Source organism: Silene latifolia, chromosome 11, assembly GCF_048544455.1.
Source record: "Silene latifolia isolate original U9 population chromosome 11, ASM4854445v1, whole genome shotgun sequence".
Taxonomy (NCBI): Eukaryota; Viridiplantae; Streptophyta; class Magnoliopsida; order Caryophyllales; family Caryophyllaceae; genus Silene; species Silene latifolia.
The window spans coordinates 174,624,373-174,644,964 of record NC_133536.1 but is presented as its reverse complement, the minus strand read 5'-3'; the positions used below and the strand labels follow the sequence as shown (position 1 = coordinate 174,644,964).

The following is a 20,592-nucleotide window of genomic DNA, read 5'->3' as shown; positions in this document are numbered from 1 at the left end:
ATTTGATTTCTTACTTGTTCATTAATGTGAACCTTTGCAAGAATCATTAGTGCTTTCTTATTAGCGTAAGTTAGCTACTCGAGTATTTAACGGTACTCATTGAGTTACAGCTAGAGTTAGTTGTACGAGTTGGGTTAGTAAATTTGTAATCCGTAGAAAGGTACTAAATTTATTAATCGAGAATAGTGGACGTAGGTTTCGACTTGTGAAACTGAACCACTTCAAAAACCGTGTGTCTCCTCTCTTTCGTTCATTTGTTTATTTTGTTTTACATTCATTAGTTGATTAGTTAAAGTTTAATCAATAAACTTTAAATAATAAATTATATACACATAATCGAAAAAGCTTTCAAAAGTTTTAAATCCTCAATTCACCCCCCCCCCCCCCCTCTTGAGTATTTCGGATCAATAGACTCTTCAATTGGTATCAGAGCCTCGTGCTCTTGATTGCCTAACCGCAAAGAGGCTGATCTATCTTATTTTTATTTATCTTATCGTTTTATATTCCGCTGCCTATCACGTGATAAATGGATTCCAAATATCTCAAGTGTCCCGTCTTTGATGGGAAGGATTACAGGTTATGGAAAAACATGATGACTCACTATGTGAAAGGTCACAATTGGGAGTGCTGGAGGATTATCCAAAACGGACCGCACAAAATTCTTGTAGCATCCGAGGAAGACACTACCTATGAAAAGAAAGAAGAGGGCTATGTCGAGGCCGACTACAAGAAGGCCGAAAAGAACTCCAAAGCAATAAGTCTCCTGCAAAACGGAATGACTTCTACAGAGTTTGATCGATTTTCTTCGTGTTCTACGGCCAAGGAGATATGGGATGGGCTTGAACTAGCTTATGAAGGTACTTCCATTGTTAGGAAGCACCGAATAGATTTGCTTATGCAAAAATATGAGCTATTCATTATGGAGCCTAATGAGTCCCTAGATAGTATGTCCGCAAGGTTTTCAAGCATCATAAACGAACTGAAAAACCTAGGTAGGAAGTTACATCGAGGACATTGCTAGAAAGGTTCTTAGGAGCCTGACTAAGAAGTGGCGTGCTAAAGTCACTGCAATGGAGGAATCACGAGATCTTGAAAACCTATCCTATCAAGAACTCATCGGTGCTCTCATGGCCCATAAAATTACTCTTAACAAAGATGACGCTGAACCAAGCATAAATAAGAGTATGGCCTTAAAAAGTGAAGATGTCGACTCCGACATAGAAGATGAAACTGACTTGTTTGCACGCCGTTTCAAAAATAGAATTTTTCGAAACAAACAAGCAAAATCATCTTACAACAACAACAACAAGTCGTCCAACAAGAAAGTTACATAATCAAAGCCATCTTTCGCAAACAGGGGTTGCTTCAAGTGTGGAGAATCCGATCACATGATCAAGGATTGTCCAACATGGGAGAAGATCAAGGACAAGACAAAACGCGAAAAGACAAAGAAAGAGTTCAAACAAGTAATGATGGCTTCGTGCTGGGGAGACCTTGACTCAGAAGATGACGAGGGATCTGAAGACGACGAAGTAGCCAACCTTTGTCTCAGAAGCGTTAGTCTTGACCTAATCTCCGACAGCGACGATGAAAGCACAAATTCACACTCAAATTATTGCTTTCTTGGAGAATCAGACGAAGATGACGATGAAGAGGTAAGTTATCTTGAGCTTAAAAAAAGCGTTAAGAAATTGTCTAAAAGTGCTTTAATTGAATTCTTTGAACAATCTCTCGATAAGTGTCATGAACAGGACTTGGAGCTAAAAGATCTAAAGGAACAGATTCTCGAAATTGCAGAAGAGAATCATACTCTGAAGGCCAAAGCTAATAATTTAAAATCTAAGGTTATAGCTGAGAAAGCAACAACGTTAGATTCTACTATGGCTGAAAAGAAGGAATTAGAGTCCAAAGTTATAGCTAATGAAGCTATAACTTCAGACCTAAAGCTTAACATCAAGCACCTTTAAGCCAAAGTTATAGCTAATGAAGTTATAACTTTAGAACTTAGAAAAGCCAAAGAACTTTTGGAAACTAAGGTCACATCTGATGAAGCAGTGATCTTAGACCAAAAGAAAGAGATAGATTCTCTTTCAAAGCAATTAAAGGAATCTAAGACCGACATGATCCATGTTAAGAAACAACATTCCGATGTTGTATTCCTTCTTAACAAACGATTCCAAGACTTTCGTGATAACTTTAAGAAAGATAATGATGTAGATCACACGAACTGTCAAGAAGAAATTAAAACCCTAAAAGACCTACTTCTACATGCTAGGAAGGTCCATGATAAGTGGGAGGGTAGCACAAAAGTCCTAAACTTACTAACCGAACAATCTGACAATAATATGAAGATGAGGTTAGGACATGAGTGCTACAGCCGTAGAGATCACGCTAAATGCAAATCAACACCATCGGATTTTGATTTCAGAAAAAGGAAGTATTCTGATCTTCCTGAATATCTGATTTGCAATTACTGTGGTCATACGGGTCACATTCAAAACAATTGTGTCAAAAAGGCTAATGATATACGAAAAAATGCTGACCATACTAAAAATGTCGACACAATTGTCGAGGATGATGAAACCCCCATAAATGAACCTAACGAAGAAAGGAACAATAAATTTTGTTGGTTCTATGACATGGCCTTAGACTACACCAAGAAACCTAGCACTTCACAAAACCCTTGTCGACCTAAACCTAGTAAACCTGTTCATAGGGAAACAGTCAAGATAGACCCAGAGAAATTCCTAAACCGAGAGAAAACCCTAAACCTAGAACTCCTCCCAAGCAAAATAACCCAAGAGTTCGAAAAACAGTCATTAGACAAGTTTGGGTTCCAAAAGATTTAGTATATAGAGTAACTAATCATAAGGGACCCAACTTAGCTTGGGTACCAAAAAACTGTATCTAATCCTTTCTGCAGGTAGTAGTGAAAGAAAACAATCAATGGTATCTTGACAGTGGATGCTCAAGACACATGACTGGAGATAGAAATTTGTTTCTTTCACTCAAGCCTTTCAATGGAGGAAAAGTGACGTTCGGGGACAACAAAAAGGGGAAAGTAATCGGCGTTGGCAAAATCGGAATTTCTAAGTCTCACGCGATCAGTGATGTCTATCTTGTGGATGGTCTAAAGCATAATTTGCTTAGCATATCTCAACTATGCGATAAAGGTAACAAAGTTGTTTTCCATACTGATAGTTGTCGCATTATAATTGAGAAACTAGCAATGTTATTCTTGAAGGCCACAGGAAAAGGAACGTATATATGGTAGATTTAAATGTTGTGCCTACTAACTCTTTTTCATGCATGAAAGTTACACTTGATGATCCCTGTTTATGGCATAAGCGGTTTGGTCACATTAGCTCACTAACCTTGAACAAACTCAAGAAGTGGGACTTGGTTGAAGGGTTACCTAAAATCAAGTTCGACCAAGAAAAGATGTGTGATACGTGTGCCAGGTGCAAACAAGTAATATCATCATTCAAATCTAAAAGAGTAGTAAGCACAAATCAAGCCTTGGAATTAGTACACATGGATTTATGTGGACCCATGAAGGTAAGGAGTAGAGGAGGATCCAGGTACGTCTTCGTTCTTGTAGATGATTATTCAAGGTATATATGGCCTATCTTTCTTCATTCAAAAGACGAAACGTTTGATGAATTTGATTGTCTTATGAAACGTGTTCAAAACAAATATAAGACTAATCTTGTATCTATTCGTACGGATCATGGCACCGAGTTTGATAACCAAGCTTTCATAGAATATTGTAGAGTTAATGGTGTAGGGCATAACTTCTCTGCACCAAGAACTCCTCAACAAAATGGTGTCGTTGAACGTATGAATAGAACTTTAGAAGATATGGCACGTACAATGCTTTTATGTAGTGGTTTACCTCGTAACTTTTGGGCTGAAGCCATTAGTACTTCTTGCTACATCCATAATCGTGCTATGATCCGACCTATTCTTAAGAAAACCCCCTACGAGCTCCTTAGAGGTCGAAAACCTAATATCTCCCATCTTCGTTGCTTTGGGAGTAAATGTTTTGTTCACAATAACGGTAAAAATCGGTTAAGTAAGTTCGACCCTAGGAGTGATAAGACGATTTTCATAGGATACTCAGATCATAGCAAGGCTTACAAAGTCTTCAATAAGAGAACTCTTTGTATTGAAGAAAGTGTCCACGTTATTTTTGATGAAGATAACGTGTTTGATAAGCCTTTACAGGATGAGGAAGAAGACTTGGATGAACCCGACTTTCGTCTTTCAAGAGACGATCCCCCGGAATTGGAATTGGAGGACAATGAGATAGAAGGAACAAGTGATGAACTTGATCATTCTTCAAAAGATAAAAAGGAGAAAACCAAAGTTATAGTAGATGATACTATAACATTGACTCAAAATAATGACTCCCAAACTAATGTTATAGGTGATGTTACTATAACATTGGATCCAAATCAAGGTGTAGAGTCCGAAGTTATAAACGGCTCTAATACAACACCCGGATTGGATTCAGGGGGAACTTCCTCCAATTCCGATCCAAATGAAGTTTTTTTTTTGTAAATGGTAAGTATATATTAAATCAAAAACCAATGTACATCACAATGTTTCCTGAGTATCAGCTACGTATGAGAAGAAAAGTATAAAAAATGAAAGCCCTATCAAAATACATCAGACAATCTTTGCTAGCCAAGCTGATTCTTTCCTAGACAAATTACCAGTATTCCTAGACCAGAACCGAGATAAAACGTCCTTGAGGACCTGATTCACCAAAGCCGCTGGATGAGTAACAACCTGATCAACCCTTGCCTTATTGCGAGCTTTCCAGATTGCATAGACAACAGCCACCTGACCAGCACATATCAACTTCTTCTGCAGCTTAGAGACCCCATGATGCTTACTAAACCAGGAGGAAAGTTCAGGAGCAGGAAAAGTAATTTGCAGACGTTGCTGCAATAGATGAATACATTGCTCACTAAAACAACAATCATAGAAGAGATGTTTATGAGACTTCTGCTCAGTACCACACAGAAAACAGGCAGTATCAATTACATATCCCATCTTAACCAGGCGATCTTTTGTCAAGAGTCTTCCTTTCACGGCAGCCCAAAATATAAAGGAGGTCCTAGGAATATTCATATTGTTCCAACAAATATACCTCCAACTGATTTTGGGTTGTGGATTTCTCAACCACTCATAACCTCCCGCAACAGTATACTCTTTATCCTCTCCCAACCATTTCCCTTAGGTGTATGTAGGTGCAAAAGTTTTCAGTAAGTGGGCAATTTTCTTCCAAGACCAGCTACAGTCACTAGGTGGCTCATAACTAGTCCAATCACCTCCTTTCATATAAACATGATTCACCCATTTGACCCATAAGTGATCTTGTTTATTAGCAATCCACCATACATACTTCCCCAGCAAAGCTTTGTTCCAACTCTTCGAAGCTTTAATCCCCAAACCACCTTCATCTTTAGGAGTGCAGCAAGATTCCCACTTAACATTAGGAGTTTTCATATAAGCATCATTGCCCCCCCCCAAAGATAGTTCCTACAGATGGAGTCAATTTTGTTGAGGATCCCATTAGGTATCAAGAACACAGAGGACCAATAAGAATGTAAACCAGAAAGAACTGAGTTCACCAGCACTAGCCTTCCTGAATATGAAAGGTGCTTTGCACCCCAAGATCTTATTCGAGCAGTTATCTTATCAATAAGCTTCATTCCTTCATTCTTAGTTAATTTCTTAGAAGAAATTGGGATGCCCAAATACTTGAAGGGTAGCTTGCCTCTCTAAAACCCTGATACTTGCAAAATATTATCAATACTCCCTTGCTTCATACCATTAAAATATATATTCGACTTGTCCTTATTGAGGCAAAGGCCAGATGAGACTGAGAAAGTGGAAAAGGCTCTTAGGAGCCACATAATAGAGCATTCATCACCTCTTGAGAACATTAATAAATCATCAGCAAAAAGAAGATGATTAAGCTTGAGAGAGCCACACAAGGGGTGAAACTTGAAATCTTGCTGTTGACCAATAACATGTAGAATACGTGATAAATACTCCATGCACAAGGTAAAAAGGAGGGGAGAAAGAGGATCTCCCTGCCTTAATCCTCTACACCCCTTAAAAAATCCAAAAGAATTACCATTCAGGGACAAGGAATAGGAAGGAGTAGACACACATACCATCACAAGATCAATAAATTTCTGAGGGAATTTCAGGGCAGCAAGCATTTGAGAGAGGAAATCCCATTCTACAGTATCATAGGCTTTCCTAAGATCAATTTTGATGAGACAGCGGGGAGAAGCAGCTTTCCTATTGTATAACCTTACAATGTCCTGACAAATGAGGACATTTTCAACAATGTTCCTGCCTTGAATAAAACCACCTTGATTGCAACTAATAATATCAGGAAGAATCTTCCCCAATCTGGAACACAACAGTTTAGCAATGCATTTGTATATGGTATTACAACATGCAATGGGTCGAAATTCCATGACACTACCAGGATTAGTATTTTTGGGAATGAGAGTGATATTGGTAGAGTTAATTTGTTTTAGGAGTTTGCCAGTATGAAAGAAAGTATTCACAGCATCAAAGATGTCCTGCCCCACTATTTCCCAAGAGTCCTTAAAAAATTGACTAGAATAGCCATCAGGACCGGGTGACTTAGTGGAGGGGATAGAGAAAATACAATGCTTGACTTCCTCAATACTCACAGGACGAAGAAGCTCATTAATATGTTGATCAGAAACCATAGTACCTGTCCTTACAGTAGGTAAGTGAACACTTTTAACAGCCTTGCTCGTGCCCAACAGGTCCATATAAAATTCCAAGAACGCCTTCTCAATGTCATTAGGATCAGACTGAGTAACACCATGCATATCCTTAATCTGGAGAACTTTATTGTGAACCTGCCTAGCCTTGATTTTCCTATGATAATAGCCAGTATTTTCATCTCCCTCATTAAGCCATTCAGTCTTTGCCTTCTGCTGGAGGAAGCTAAACATAGCTTTCTGAAGACCATAGAAGGTTTTGGCAGCCTCCTTCTCAGCTGCAATAATCAGAGTATCATCAGGTTGCCTATGCATTTGGGTTTGCAAGTCATCCAGCTGCTGTCTAGCTACCTCAGTAGCTTTCTCAATATCAGAGTACCTGTTCTTATTAAGATCCTTCAGGGGCTTTTTCAAGTTCCTTAGTTTAGTGGTAATTTGGAACATTGAAATCCCATATATTGGAACGTCCCATTCCCTTTTAACTATGCTTTTGAAGTCAGCATCTAAACCCCACATATTGAAATATCTGAATGAGGTTTTCCTACTCTGACAATTCTTCCTTCTATAGCATATAATAGGTGTGTGATCAAACAAACCCTCATTCATAAAATAAGCAGAACTGTCAGGGTACTGATGCATCCAATCCTCAGTGACCATGCATCTATCAATGCGGGAAAACACCCTGGTGGACGGGTCTTGTTTATTATTCCACGTGAAAAAAGCCCCCTGAGCTTGGATATCCACAATATCACAGTAAGCCACACACTGCCTAAAATCAGCTATTTCATTCCATACAACACTCCTGCCTTTCCTTTCATTAAAATTCAAAACAACATTAAAATCCCCACACAAACACCAAGGTAAAAAATTCTGATCCTTGATCTGCTGAAGCTCAGCCCATAGACTCCTTCTGTCATCATCATCATTGAATCCATAGACCACAGTAAACCAAAAAACATCTCCTGTTGCCAATTCAGTGACTTCAGCAGTGATTTGTTGCGCAGAACACGCTATTTGAGTAATATGAAACACCTGAGGAACCCAAATAAGCCAAACTCTTCCACCATTGTGATGTATATTGTTATTCATACCATACCAATGCTGTCCCAGGTTATTTAAAATAGTAGAAAAATCCTGAGTTTTGACCTTAGTCTCAACTAAACCAAAAAGACCTACTTTATTGAGGTGCAAGAACCATTTTATTTCAGCTTGCTTATTAGGATTATTCATGCCCCTTACATTCCAACACCCGATGTTATCCATTATTAATTATATTTGATTCAGTAGTTCCCCCATTCTTTTCTGGACTTCTATTACCAGGACTCACAGCTTCTGCATAAGTTTTTGAAGAAGTTGAAGGAGAGTTATGCTCCTGTCTCACCATCTGAATGATTGGACTAACAGGCACTAACACACTGGAATTATGATAAGTAATGCCACCAAATTTAGGGCTTACAGGATGAACAACATCAGCGTGCATAGGTGCCTTACCCTTCTGACTAGTCACAGGTCTGGGTCTCACAACAGGACGCCATACTTGAACTGGTTTGGTGGAGACATGAGCAGGAGCAGGAGCTGGACCAGGCACTCCAGCTTTCCTGCATTTGCCTGACAGATGACCTATACCCTTGCAAACATTACAGATATCAGGCCTCCATTCATACTCCACCAGCACACAGACTTCCAGACCTTTCTCATCTTTGAAGTAAAGTTTATCAGGAAGATCCTGACCCACCTGGACCTCAATCATTAACCTTGCATAGCCTAGTCTGGTTTTATCCAGAGTAGCTCCATCAACACGCATAAATTTCCCAAACAAAGAACCCAACTTAGCTAAGCAATTCTCCCCCCAGAATTTCAAGCCTAATCCACATAGACGAATCCATATGGGAACAGCTTTAACTTTTTCCTTAGCTAGGGAAGCAGTTTCTGTCCATGGTTTAACCACAAGTGGTTTATTGTCAAACATCGGAAATCCCTGCTTGAGAACTAACTCCTTACATTCCATAGTGGGAAAACGTACGAGAAAAACTCCATTAGGCAAAAAAGATATCTTATCATACTTGTACTTTCCCCATAAACGGTTCACAAAGCCAGAAAGAAGTTCCCAAGGTGGATTGCCCCCCAAAACATAACAAATAACGGCCGTAGACCAGTAATCCAATTCCGGTTGAACATCCTCAAGGGAGACTTGAAACATAGACGGAGAAGAGGACTTAGGTGAACTTACAGGGGATCTAGGACGCTTACGATTAGAGACCTGAGTCCATTCACCATCTTTGTCTCCTGCTGCATCTTCCTTTTCAGAAACGCCTTCCGATTCAACAATGAGTTCCTGCTCAGAAACAGCTTCAGATTCAACAATGATTTCCTGTTCGGAGACGTCTTCAACTTCAACAATAGTATCCATCTCCAGAGGAGGAATTCCAACCATCTCACTTATCGATCGTGTACTCTTTGCATCTGATGATTGTGGAACATCCTGCACTGAAGAAGCCATGACAGGGGATGCGTCTAAATGAAGATTATTAAGATTGTTAAAAGAAAGTCGTAATTTTGCTTTAGATTTGATTGATTTTCTGAGTTGGGATGATTTAGGTTTAGGTTTCTTTGCCATTTGCAGAAGGAAACCCTAATGGACAATATTCTAGGGAATATTAAGAAGGGTGTTCAAACTAGACGATCCTTGAATAACTTCTGCTCTTTCTACTCTTTTCTATCCACGATCGAACCAACAAATATAAATAAAGCTCTTGCAGAATCAGATTAGATTGTAGCTATGCAAGACAGTTCGAACAAAACAAGGTTTGGCATTTAGTTCCTAGACCAAAGGATCGATCTGTCATTGGAACAAGGTGGGTCTTTAGGAACAAACTAGATGATGACGGAGTCATTGTCAGAAACAAAGCAAGATTGGTGGTTCAAGGATATAATCAACAAGAAGGAATAGATTATGACGAGACTTTCACGCCTGTTACTCATCTTGAAGCTATTAGACTTCTGATAGCATTCGCAGCACATAAAGGAATGAAGCTCTTCCAGATGGACGTCAAGACAACTTTTCTAAATGGGTATTTACAGGAAGAAGTCTTCGTTGAACAACCCCCCGATTTAAGAATAGCAAATTTGAAGATCATGTCTTCAAGTTAGATAAAGCCCTATATGGATTGAAGCAAGCACCTAGGGCATGGTACGACAGATTATCAAAGTTTCTACTTGACAGTGGATTCAGTAGAGGATCTGTTGATAAAACCCTATTTCTAAAATCCGAGGGTTCTGACCTTTTGGTTGTTCAAATCTACGTGATGACATTATTTTTGGATCGACCAACCGAAACTTGTGCAAATATTTTTCTGAGTTGATGACCTCCGAATTCGAGATGAGTATGGTGGGAGAATTGAAATTCTTCCTAGGACTACAAATACAACAAAATGATGAAGGCATTAAGATCCATCAACAAAAATATATCAAGGAATTAATTCGAAAATTCGGAATGGAAAATTCCCATGCTATGGCTACTCCAATGGTCGAGAACAAGAAATTGACATTAGATGAAGACGGTAAATCAGTTGATGAAACTACTTACCGTGGAATGATTGGGTCATTGTTATATTTGACCGCAAGTAGACCCGATATTATGTTTAGCGTATGCGTTTGTGCGAGATATCAATCATCTCCCAAAGAATCGCATATGACGGCCGTAAAACGAATTTTACGATATTTAATTGGAACGGCCAAGCTGTATTTATGGTACCCGATGGAGTGTAACTTCGATCTAGTCGGTTATTACGATGCCGACTACGCAAGATGTTCTCTAGACAGAAAAAGCATGTCGGGTGTCGCCACATTCGTCGGACCGTGTATTATTACGTGGGGTTCTAAGAAGCAAAATTCGGTTGCCCTCTCAACTGCTGAAGCCGAATATATCGCTGCAGGACTGGTATGTACTCAACTATTATGGCTTAAGCAACAATTATGTGATTATGGTGTTGATGTAGGATGTATTCCTATTTTATGTGATAATACTAGTGCGATAATAATTTCTAAAAATCCCGCACAACATTCACGTACCAAACATATTGAAATAAGACACCATTTTATTCGAGACCATGTTGAGAAAGGGAATATAAAACTTGAGTTTTGTAGTACTGAAAAACAATGGGCAGACGTATTGACAAAATCATTAGCTAGAGAACGATTTGAGACTTTACGGTTGGAAATTGGTTTAATCGGTGGCACCTAAACTATCATAATTATCTCCTAACCGTATGACGGGCTAGTTAAGATGAGATTGTATGTCTGTGTCCGTATTTTCCGTTGCAAGTACATTCTTATATAGTATTTTATTATTTTATGAGAATATTCCGTTTGCTAGTCTATTATATTTTGTGTTGTATACAAACCATAACTCTTGTTCATCACATATACATGCATAATCGAAACTACCTATATATTCTAAGGTTTAGAGCTTCATAAACCAATGACATTCATGATTGGTTTCATTTAGGATGTGAGTAGTACTCCTTACATGGCATGTAACATCAAATTGCATAAGCATGAAATTTGTCTCTTATTGCCTGTATACACTCGGTTTGTGGTGGTGACACATGTGGAGAGGCGACCCTTCCTTTACGTTTTACCTATTAACCTCACATTAGCCAAATTTGTCCTGTTTTGACCTATTTATTCAACTACATTCCATATGGCCTACCCTTGTCAAGCTAGTTGATACCCGTCGTTGTGAGTACCAAAAATAAATTTATAATTCCTATTAAAACTAACCTAGGCTAGTGGTAACAGGGTCGAACCACAAGGAGGCGAATGTAATTAATAGTTGTCTAATTCTAGTCTAAGGTAACGAATGTGGGGGTTGAATTGATTTGGTCTACAGCTAAAGGCAATAAAAGACTATAAACTAAATAAACGGATAAAACAAATAAAAGAAGGGTACCAGGATGGTCGGTTCACTATAGTTTCGGCGGCAGCAAACTAAGTCGGTCTAAATAAAACACATGAGGGGGGAAAACAAGAGGTCCTCTCGGTCCACTCTTAACAGATAGCATCTCTCGATCTCGCTATAAGTCCCTAATATCACTAATACAGACTTCCATCCTGAAAAGTGACTGATAATCTAAACTTTACCTATCTTTCGATCTCAGCATAGTTTAGTCATTTTAATTGGTGGTCAATCAACTGTCCCTATCTCTCGATCTAATGGGTCAGTCAAATCCTAAACATTCAACTAGTCGTGTGCACTCGATTCGTCGAATAAAGAATTAAAACAATTAAAACGAAGGTAATACCTCACGTGGTCAGTCGATCGACCAGGTATGGCAGTCGATCGACTGACACGCGATTTCAGTCCATGTTAATTCTACGCCGCCTAATCTATAGTTCCCCTACATCCTAGCACGATTAAATTAGCTACTCATACTAGGGATGATAACAACAATGAAATTAACGAAATTAACTACTGAATTCATGATTAAAATAACGAAACAAAAGGCTAGCATAAAACGATTATTATGGTTTCGGGAAACTAACTAACAATTCTATATCTATGAATGCAAATAAAGTAATAAACTGGAATAAGAAGGATACCAAAATTGCAGAAGAATTGTAACAGAATGATTGAAAGCACGAACGAAAATCCAACGCGAAATAATATCCCGAACCCTAATTATTCGATAAACTAAAACTGAATGTAAAACTTGATAAATTTTCTGAATACTTAAACTATAAACCTAGCTTACGTTATATAGAATACAACGTAGTTATTATTCCAAAACCTAATGTATCATGGGCTTCAAATTCCTCGATCTTTTAATTCTCGTCTGAAGTACGGTCTGGTCGATCGACCACAGTGACCGGTCGATCGACCGGGCTGCTGTGTACAATAGTCTCTGGATGTCGTGGATTGGTCGATCGACCAAAGGAGGTGGTCGATCAACTGAAGTAGCTGATAGTTGACTTCTATAATCTCGTGGATTTGTCTTTCGGGCCTCGAAATGCGCACCAAGCTCGTTCCTTGAGTAAGTAACTTCATGTCAAATGCAATGCAAGATACTCGGGGACGGATTTAGCTCAATTTCCGCTGAACTCTTCACATTTCTGCAATAAAGTACAAAAACACGAAAGTAGACGGAAATAGGGGAAATGGTAGCTTAAACTACACAAATGAGCTCTGAAATGCGTGTAAAATGAGGTGTAAAACATCATATAAATGACACGCATCAAACTTCCCCAAACCAAACCCTTGATTGTCCCCAAGCAAGAACAAGACTCGATCCAATTACCTAATGGAACGAGTTCAATCTCAGAGCGAAATGCAACAAGTAAAGCCTAAACCAGTTTAATGATACAACTAACAATCAATTAGCAATATGAATCATGCAACCGAGTTATGAAGTCGTTAAAAACTGCTGAGCCGTTAACTGTAGAGACTTATCAAATTGGACTCTCACGGGTCGCTCAAATCACTCAAATAAGAACAAGGTGAATATATAAGAGGATAGAAAGAATTCATTTTGTAGAGACTCTCACCTAACTACGACCTATAAAAACATGCCTGCAATATAATATGAAAGTAATCTCTATGACCGTACATATGCATTCCAACCAACAAATGACCATGACACATGCCGAGGTATATATGGATATGTGAGGGTATGGGTAAGAAGAGGCAAAACATTTATGGGAAAGTGGAGGTACAGGTGATCAAGCTAGTACCAAAACGGAACCACATGGCAACATCCAACTTCTTGCTCAAACTTCAATCGAAACGGTGCTATAGCAAGCACAAAACTCACAATCTCCAAAATAACAGTAATCAACCAACTCCCCATAAGATACTAATGCAACATGGGAGCAAAAATCGCCATAAGATAAAGGCTTGAATTATGCGAATTGATTTTTCTTTTTTCTTCTCGGACCTCAGTCGATCGACCAGAAATGGCAGTCGATCGACCGCTATGAACAGTACAGAACTCTTTTTTTTTTCTTTTTTTTCTTTTTTTTCTTTCAACTTTTCAACTCTTTTCCCTCCTTCATTCTTTTTATCCAACAAAATCTCAATAAGAGCATATGCTACCAAAAACGTAGTAACAATCCCAAGATCATAAACTACTAGCTTGACAAGGGCAGGCTAAATGTAGGATGTAGTAATGGGACAAAAAGGCTATTTTTGGCAGTGTGGAGCTTATGGGCATAATAAGAAAAGGGAAACCTCTACCACATGTGTCAACATACCACAAACCGAATGCATACAGGTATTAAGTAGATCAAGTTCATATTTATGCACATTAATGTAACATGTCTCATAAGGAGTACTACTCACATTCCTAGATAAACTGGTCATGAATGTCACCAGTTATAGGCTCTAAAACTCAGAAATATGATGTAGTTTGCCAAAAATCTAAGTCAAGTCTCAAGCTCAGCAAATAATTTAACGAAAACTCGTAGATATGCATATACGATTCTACTAAAAACATGTTAATTAGCAAGGCTTGGGCAAAAACAGATGCAAATGCGGTGTCATCATTGAAATACTACCGTTCCGACTCGACCTATATGCTAAAATAAACGTGCAAATTTTTTGAAATTTTTGAAATTTTGCAAATGTTTTTGGTATTTTAGTATATATATAGGAAATGAAATAACAAATGCAAACTGAAATGTAAACGTGAATGCAAGCAAATGAAATGCGACGCAAAACTCTTCCCCAAACCAAATCGCACAATGTCCCCATTGTGCAAAATCATGTAATAAAAGAAAAGAGAAACAGAAAGTTGCGTAAGATGAAATAAATAAATATGACATGAAGTGGAAATCGGGAACTCACACGACTTTAAGCGCAGCAAAGGAAACCTCCCCAAACCAGCGTGAGCTAAGAGGTTTCAGTAGCCAGCAGTGCTACCAATAAGTACCTCAAAAGACAAACAAAGTACCACGCATAAAATCAAGAAAGCAATAAAGAAGCGATATTTTGTGCATAATTGAGAAAAATAGAAGAAATAAATAATGACGGACGATAAGGTGGAGTAGAAAACTCCCTCAATTCCGCAAACCGACCAAACACAGCAGGGGAGAAGTCGTGAACAGGTACAGCAGCGCACAGTGGTCGATCGACCACATCACCCTGTCGATCGACCAAGGTGAAAGGAACAGTAGCTCCTGGAAACTGCAGACCAGTCGATCGACCACATAGCCCAGTCGATCGACTGAAAACACTGCTGCAACTTCTGATTTCTTCGTATTAGCTCAATAACTATAGCTAATGAGGTCTAAAAACCTGCAAATGCACAATAATACGCGCCCAAAATTGCGCAAAACCCAAGGTAAAGTCTAAAGTGCTTAAAATCCTAGGCAACAAAATTAAATGTGAAGTCTCGCGCACACAAAAGCAATAAAAAAAAGTCTAAAAGCAATAAAATGTTTGTAAAGCATAGGATCAACTAGTAGTTGATCAAGAACGGCCATGGTATGGCCCACTTTGTAATACTCCGTATTTATATGTCTTGGGGGTACTCTATCGAGGCAAGTTGCGAAGTTAAATAGTTTCTGACCTGTTGGGCACTCGATCGAGTAGCTGGGGCACTCGATCGAGTAGGGGGGTACTCGATCGAGTACCTTGGGTACTCGATCGAGTGTCCGGTTTTACGGGGGTTTTTCTCGGGTTTTGTTAATTATGCGATTAAGGTATTTAAACATAATCGTCATTGTTTTAATTCACTTTTACAAAACCTAAAACCCTGTTTAAGAGAGAAAGCAGCCACTTCATCTTCCTAATCGCATTCCTAGCAATTCCCGAGGTTCAGACGGTCGGTTCTTGTTGTTTTTCGTGTCATTGGATTCCTTGCGTCGAGGGTAAGCTTTTAACATAATTTTTATAATGTTTTGTTGGGATTGATTAAACCCTAATTTAGAAATTGGGGGTTTTATGAGTAGTAAGTGATTGGTAGTCTTTATGTGTTATGCGTTAGGAGGAGGATTCGTAGAAGAGGCGTTTTGATACAGCTGTAGATACCGTCTGCTTGTTGTGCTTTCCAGGTAGGATTTCCTACTCAGTATTAGTCCCATAATGGGATCTTGGTGATGTGTTGTATTTAGTTGTTTGATATAATGATTGTTGTGATTGTGGTTGTGGTTGTTCTTGATTGGTTCTCGAGATGCGTTCTCGGCTGAGTGGGGTCACTTGCGGGAGTGACTTCACGCCCTAGTTTCGCCCTTCGTGGAACCCGCCACGGAAGGGGATGTGCACATTAATGGACAGGGTTATCGCTCGTACGATGAGCGGGGCTTAGGTGGGAACGGCTGCGGTCCCCATCGGCGTGGCGGGTCCGGTGGACGGTCGGGATTGAGATGATGGGAGTTGGTGTGTGTGTGTGTGTGTGTGTGTGACAGTTCAAATTTTGTCTGTTTGTCTTATTATTGTTATCTATATTGATGGTGTAATTAGATCGACCCGGTGTTGTTTTGTAAAACTGCGGTGATCCATTCGGGGATGGTGAGCAGATATTGAGCGGTATTGAGATGAGTACTAGGATAGCTGGGATGCCACGACATGATGATAGGAGTCTTCCATTTGTAGTCTTAGTTATTTACATTTCGGATTAGACGATTTGGAATAATGTATCGTACTTTCAGTTTGGTTTCACGGATTGTATTTATTCATTAAACTATTTATAATAAACGTTGTTTCTTTATTGTTGTTTGATTATCATACCTCGGGCAACCAAGATGGTAATGTCTTCATACCTGAGTGGTCCTGGTAAGGCACTTGGAGTATGGGGGTGTTACAAATGGTATCAGAGCGACGTTCCTGAAACCTGTAACCAATGAACCTAATGAACGTAGAGAGTCAATTAAAATGAACCCGGGGTAAAAGTTGTAGGAGCTAGTGCAAAGGCTTGGGAGACGTCCTAAAGTCACGGGGGTCGCCCTACAACTTTGAACCGGTCACGTGGGAAAGTGTTTGTCGAGTCATATGTGTGCTTGGTTAACTTGTTAACAATGTGATGAAGTGTGTGATTGTTGGATGTTGAAGGAGAAGTTGAGAGTGTAAAAGAAAAGTAATATATGTGTAGACTTGATGTTGGAATAACATGTTGGATGTTTACAATGTGGCTTTAATAGCATGATGAATTGATCTTGTTGATAGCAGAATAGACGCGTAGTATATTTATTATGATATCATGTGGTTTTATAAAGTTTGGCATGTTAGTGTATGACGTAATATGCGGGTAGCTCTTACGTATTAGTGATACTTGATCGAGTGGGACTGACTCGATCGGGTGGGTTTTTGGCGATTTTGAGTCCAGAATCGAGTTTTGGGGCACTCGATCGAGTAACTAGGGGTACTCGATCGAGTAGGGGGTCACTCGATCGAGTAGCCTAGATACTCGATCGAGTAGGTAAGAGATCAGAAGGTCTGTTTGGTTCTGGAGTTTGGGTACTCGATCGAGTACGTGGGGCACTCGATCGAGTAGCCCGTTACTCAATCGAGTGTGTTTGGGAACTCGATCGAGTGGGTTCTGGGCATCGTGTTTTCGTGTTTTGAGGTTTAGTACGCGTGTTTATGTTTACCCCTTTCTTATATATATAGTTTCAAGATGCCGCCCAAGAGAACTGCTTTGTACGCGAGAGCTGAGCTTATGACCACGGATGACATCGTTAAGATGTTAGAACACCAGGATGCTCTTACTGAGACCCTGAAGAGAGTGAATGAGGACAAGGGTAAGGATAAGGAGAAGGAGGTTGATCATTCAAAAATCAGCCTCTACATTGCGAGGTTTAACCCGAAAGAATACAAGGGAGTTGGGGAGCCTAATCTGCTGGATAGTTGGCTGAGAGAGATGGAGAACATCTTAGACTTGGTTCATTGTCCTGATGAGATGAGAGTGGAACAGGCTGCGTTCTATCTGAGGGAGGCAGCAGGCAAGTGGTGGGATACAGTGAAGGTGAGTGCTAAGGAGATATATACCAACCAAGGCTTACCTGCTATACCTTGGGAGGAGTTTCGTAGGGCTGTGAGGAAGAAGTTCGTACCGGAGCATGTGAGGAGTAAGTTGAGGGAAGAGTTTGATAAGTTTAAGATGACCGCTGAGATGTCTGTAGCCGAGTACTACAGACAGTTCAATGAGAAGTCCAGGTATGCTGAGGATATGGGTTTGAGTGAGGAGAACCTGGCATTGAGGTTTGAGAGGGGGCTGACTACCACGATTATGGATAAGTTACCCGTGAGGATCCTTACTGATGTTAAGGAAGCCTATGAGAGGGCTGGGAGAGCAGAGAGGTTGGTGGAGATGGCTCAGGAGAGGGCTGGCGGTGAGAAGAGGAAGTCTGAGAGCGAGGGTGGTGGCCAATCTAATTACAAGAAAGGCAACCACAATCAGTCTAAGGGGTTTTCTTCTGGGTCTGGGTTTAGTGCTGGAACTTCCTTTGGGCGTGGCCGTGGGAGTGTAAGTAATAGCTGGGGAGTGACCTGCTTTGGTTGTGGTGGGGTAGGCCATAAGAGACATTAGTGCACGAGTGCACCAGGATCTTTTCAGAGACCTGCACAGAGCTTCGCGAGCAACAGACCGGCTGGATCATGGCCAAACCGGGAAGTCGAGTTACAGAGTGGAGGCAACCGCAACGGCGGTAATTCTTATCCGAAGACACCGATGAACAACAACAACAATCAAGGGTCGGGTGCTAAAGCCGACCGCTTCACCAAGATCTTGTCCAGGGAGGTGGGCGGAAGACCGATGGCAAGTTGTTCATGATGGAGAAGAAGGCAGCTGAGGAAGATGCGCACGTTATCACCGGTACATTCCTTGTTAATGGTATTCCTACGTTTGTTTTGTTCGATTCGGGGGCTTCTCAGTCGTTTGTGTCTTCGAGTCATGTTAAACAGTTGGGTTTGAGAGTATATGAGTCTGTTGGTGAGCAAGTTTTCATACCTTCGGGTGAGTCTGTACCGTGTGGGAGGTTGTTTAGAGGTGTATCTTTGATAGTTGGGCAAGTTGATTTCCCTGTAGACTTGCTAGAGTTTCCTTTTAACGGTTTTGAGATGATAGTTGGGATGGATTGGTTAGGAAAGTATAAAGCTAAGATAGACTGTCATCAAAAGAAAGTGTCCTTAAGAGGTCCAAAGGGTGTTAGTGTGTCTTACCGTGGGTTTCTAGTCAAACCCAAAGTTAAGTTGATTCATTGTATCACCTTGAAGTCTTATCTGAGGAAGGGATGTCCTTTGATCCTGTGCCATGTGAGAGATGACCGAATAGAGAGTCCGACAATTGATGAGATACCAGTGGTGGGAGAGTTTGCATATGTTTTTCCAGAGGAGATTCCGGGGTTACCACCGAGGAGGGAGATAGATTTCACCGTTGAGTTGAAGCCAGGGACGGGGCCAATCTCTAAGGCACCGTACCGTATGGGTCCTAAGGAGATGGAGGAGCTTAGGAAGCAGTTGGATGATCTGATAGAGAAGGGATACATTAGACCAAGTGTATCGCCGTGGGGAGCACCAGTTCTTTTTGTGAAGAAGAAGGATGGAACTTTGAGGTTATGCATAGATTACAGGGAGCTGAACCGTGTGACGATAAAGAATAAGTATCCTTTACCAAGGATAGATGACCTGTTTGATCAGTTGAGTGGTGCAACAGTCTTTTCTAAGATTGATTTGAGGTCGGGGTACCATCAGGTGAAGATTAGAGAGGTGGACATACCAAAGACAGCTTTCACGTCGAGGTATGGCCATTACGAGTATGTGGTGATGCCGTTTGGGTTGTCTAATGCGCCGGCAGTGTTTATGGATTTGATGAATAGGATCTTTAGACAGTTCTTGGACCAGTTTGTAGTGGTGTTCATTGATGATATCTTAGTCTACTCTAAGACTAAGGAGGAGCATGAGGAGCATTTGAGGATCGTGTTGCAGACTTTGAGGGAGCATGAGTTGTATGCTAAGCTGTCCAAGTGTGAGTTCTGGTTAGAGAAAGTTGCTTTTCTGGGGCATGTAATCTCTAAAGATGGGGTAGCTATGGATCCGGCGAAGATTGAGGCAATGACAAAGTGGGAAGCAGAAGAACGTTCTTTGAGGTTAGGAGTTTCTTGGGTTTAGCTGGATACTACAGACGGTTCGTGAAAGATTTCTCCAAGATAGCTAGACCGATGACAGCGTTGATGAGGAAAGAGAACAGGTTTCGTTGGGATGATAGTTGTGAGACGGCGTTCCAAACATTAAAGGAGCGTTTGACCACAGCTCCTGTCCTAGCATTGCCTGAAGGGAGCGAGAATTTCGAGGTTTATACAGATGCCTCGAAGAATGGGTTGGGATGTGTGTTGATGCAGAATGGTAAAGTGATTGCCTATGCTTCTAGGCAGTTGAAGCCTTATGAGGAGAACTACCCTACTCACGATCTGGAGTTGGGTGCAGTGGTGTTTGCTCTCAAGATTTGGAGACATTACCTTTATGGAGCAATCTTTAAGGTATTTTCTGATCACAAGAGTCTTAAATATATCTTCACGCAGAAGGAGTTGAACATGAGACAGAGGAGGTGGATGGAGTTGATTGGCGATTACGACATGGAGATCATCTACCATGAAGGGAAGGCCAATGTTGTTGCTGATGCTTTGAGTAGAAAGAGTGTACATTCCCTGTGTACAGCTCTATCTTTGATGAGGCTGAGGGATGAGGTAGCAAGCTTTGGGATTCATATGATGCAGAAAGGAGATGCCATGGGTGATATGACAGTACAGCTTGAGTTTTATGATGATATTCGAGGTAAACAGGCTTTGGATCCTAAGATAGTGGAGTGGAGAGCTGGAG

General features: G+C 40.4%; 1 protein-coding gene across 1 annotated transcript; it reads right to left on the bottom strand.

The window, feature by feature from the left end:
* Window positions 1–4,671: 4,671 nt before the first annotated feature.
* Window positions 4,672–5,139, bottom strand: LOC141614380 (uncharacterized). Its single transcript, XM_074433127.1, has one exon. It carries the CDS (start codon window positions 5,137–5,139, stop codon window positions 4,672–4,674), a length of 468 nt encoding a protein of 155 aa, XP_074289228.1.
* Between the last annotated feature and the right edge of the window lie 15,453 nt (window positions 5,140–20,592).

Bases quoted from the DNA above. Each gene is read 5' to 3' on its own strand.
- LOC141614380 (XM_074433127.1), bottom strand. From the start codon at position 5,139: ATGAATATTCCTAGGACCTCCTTTATATTTTGGGCTGCCGTGAAAGGA.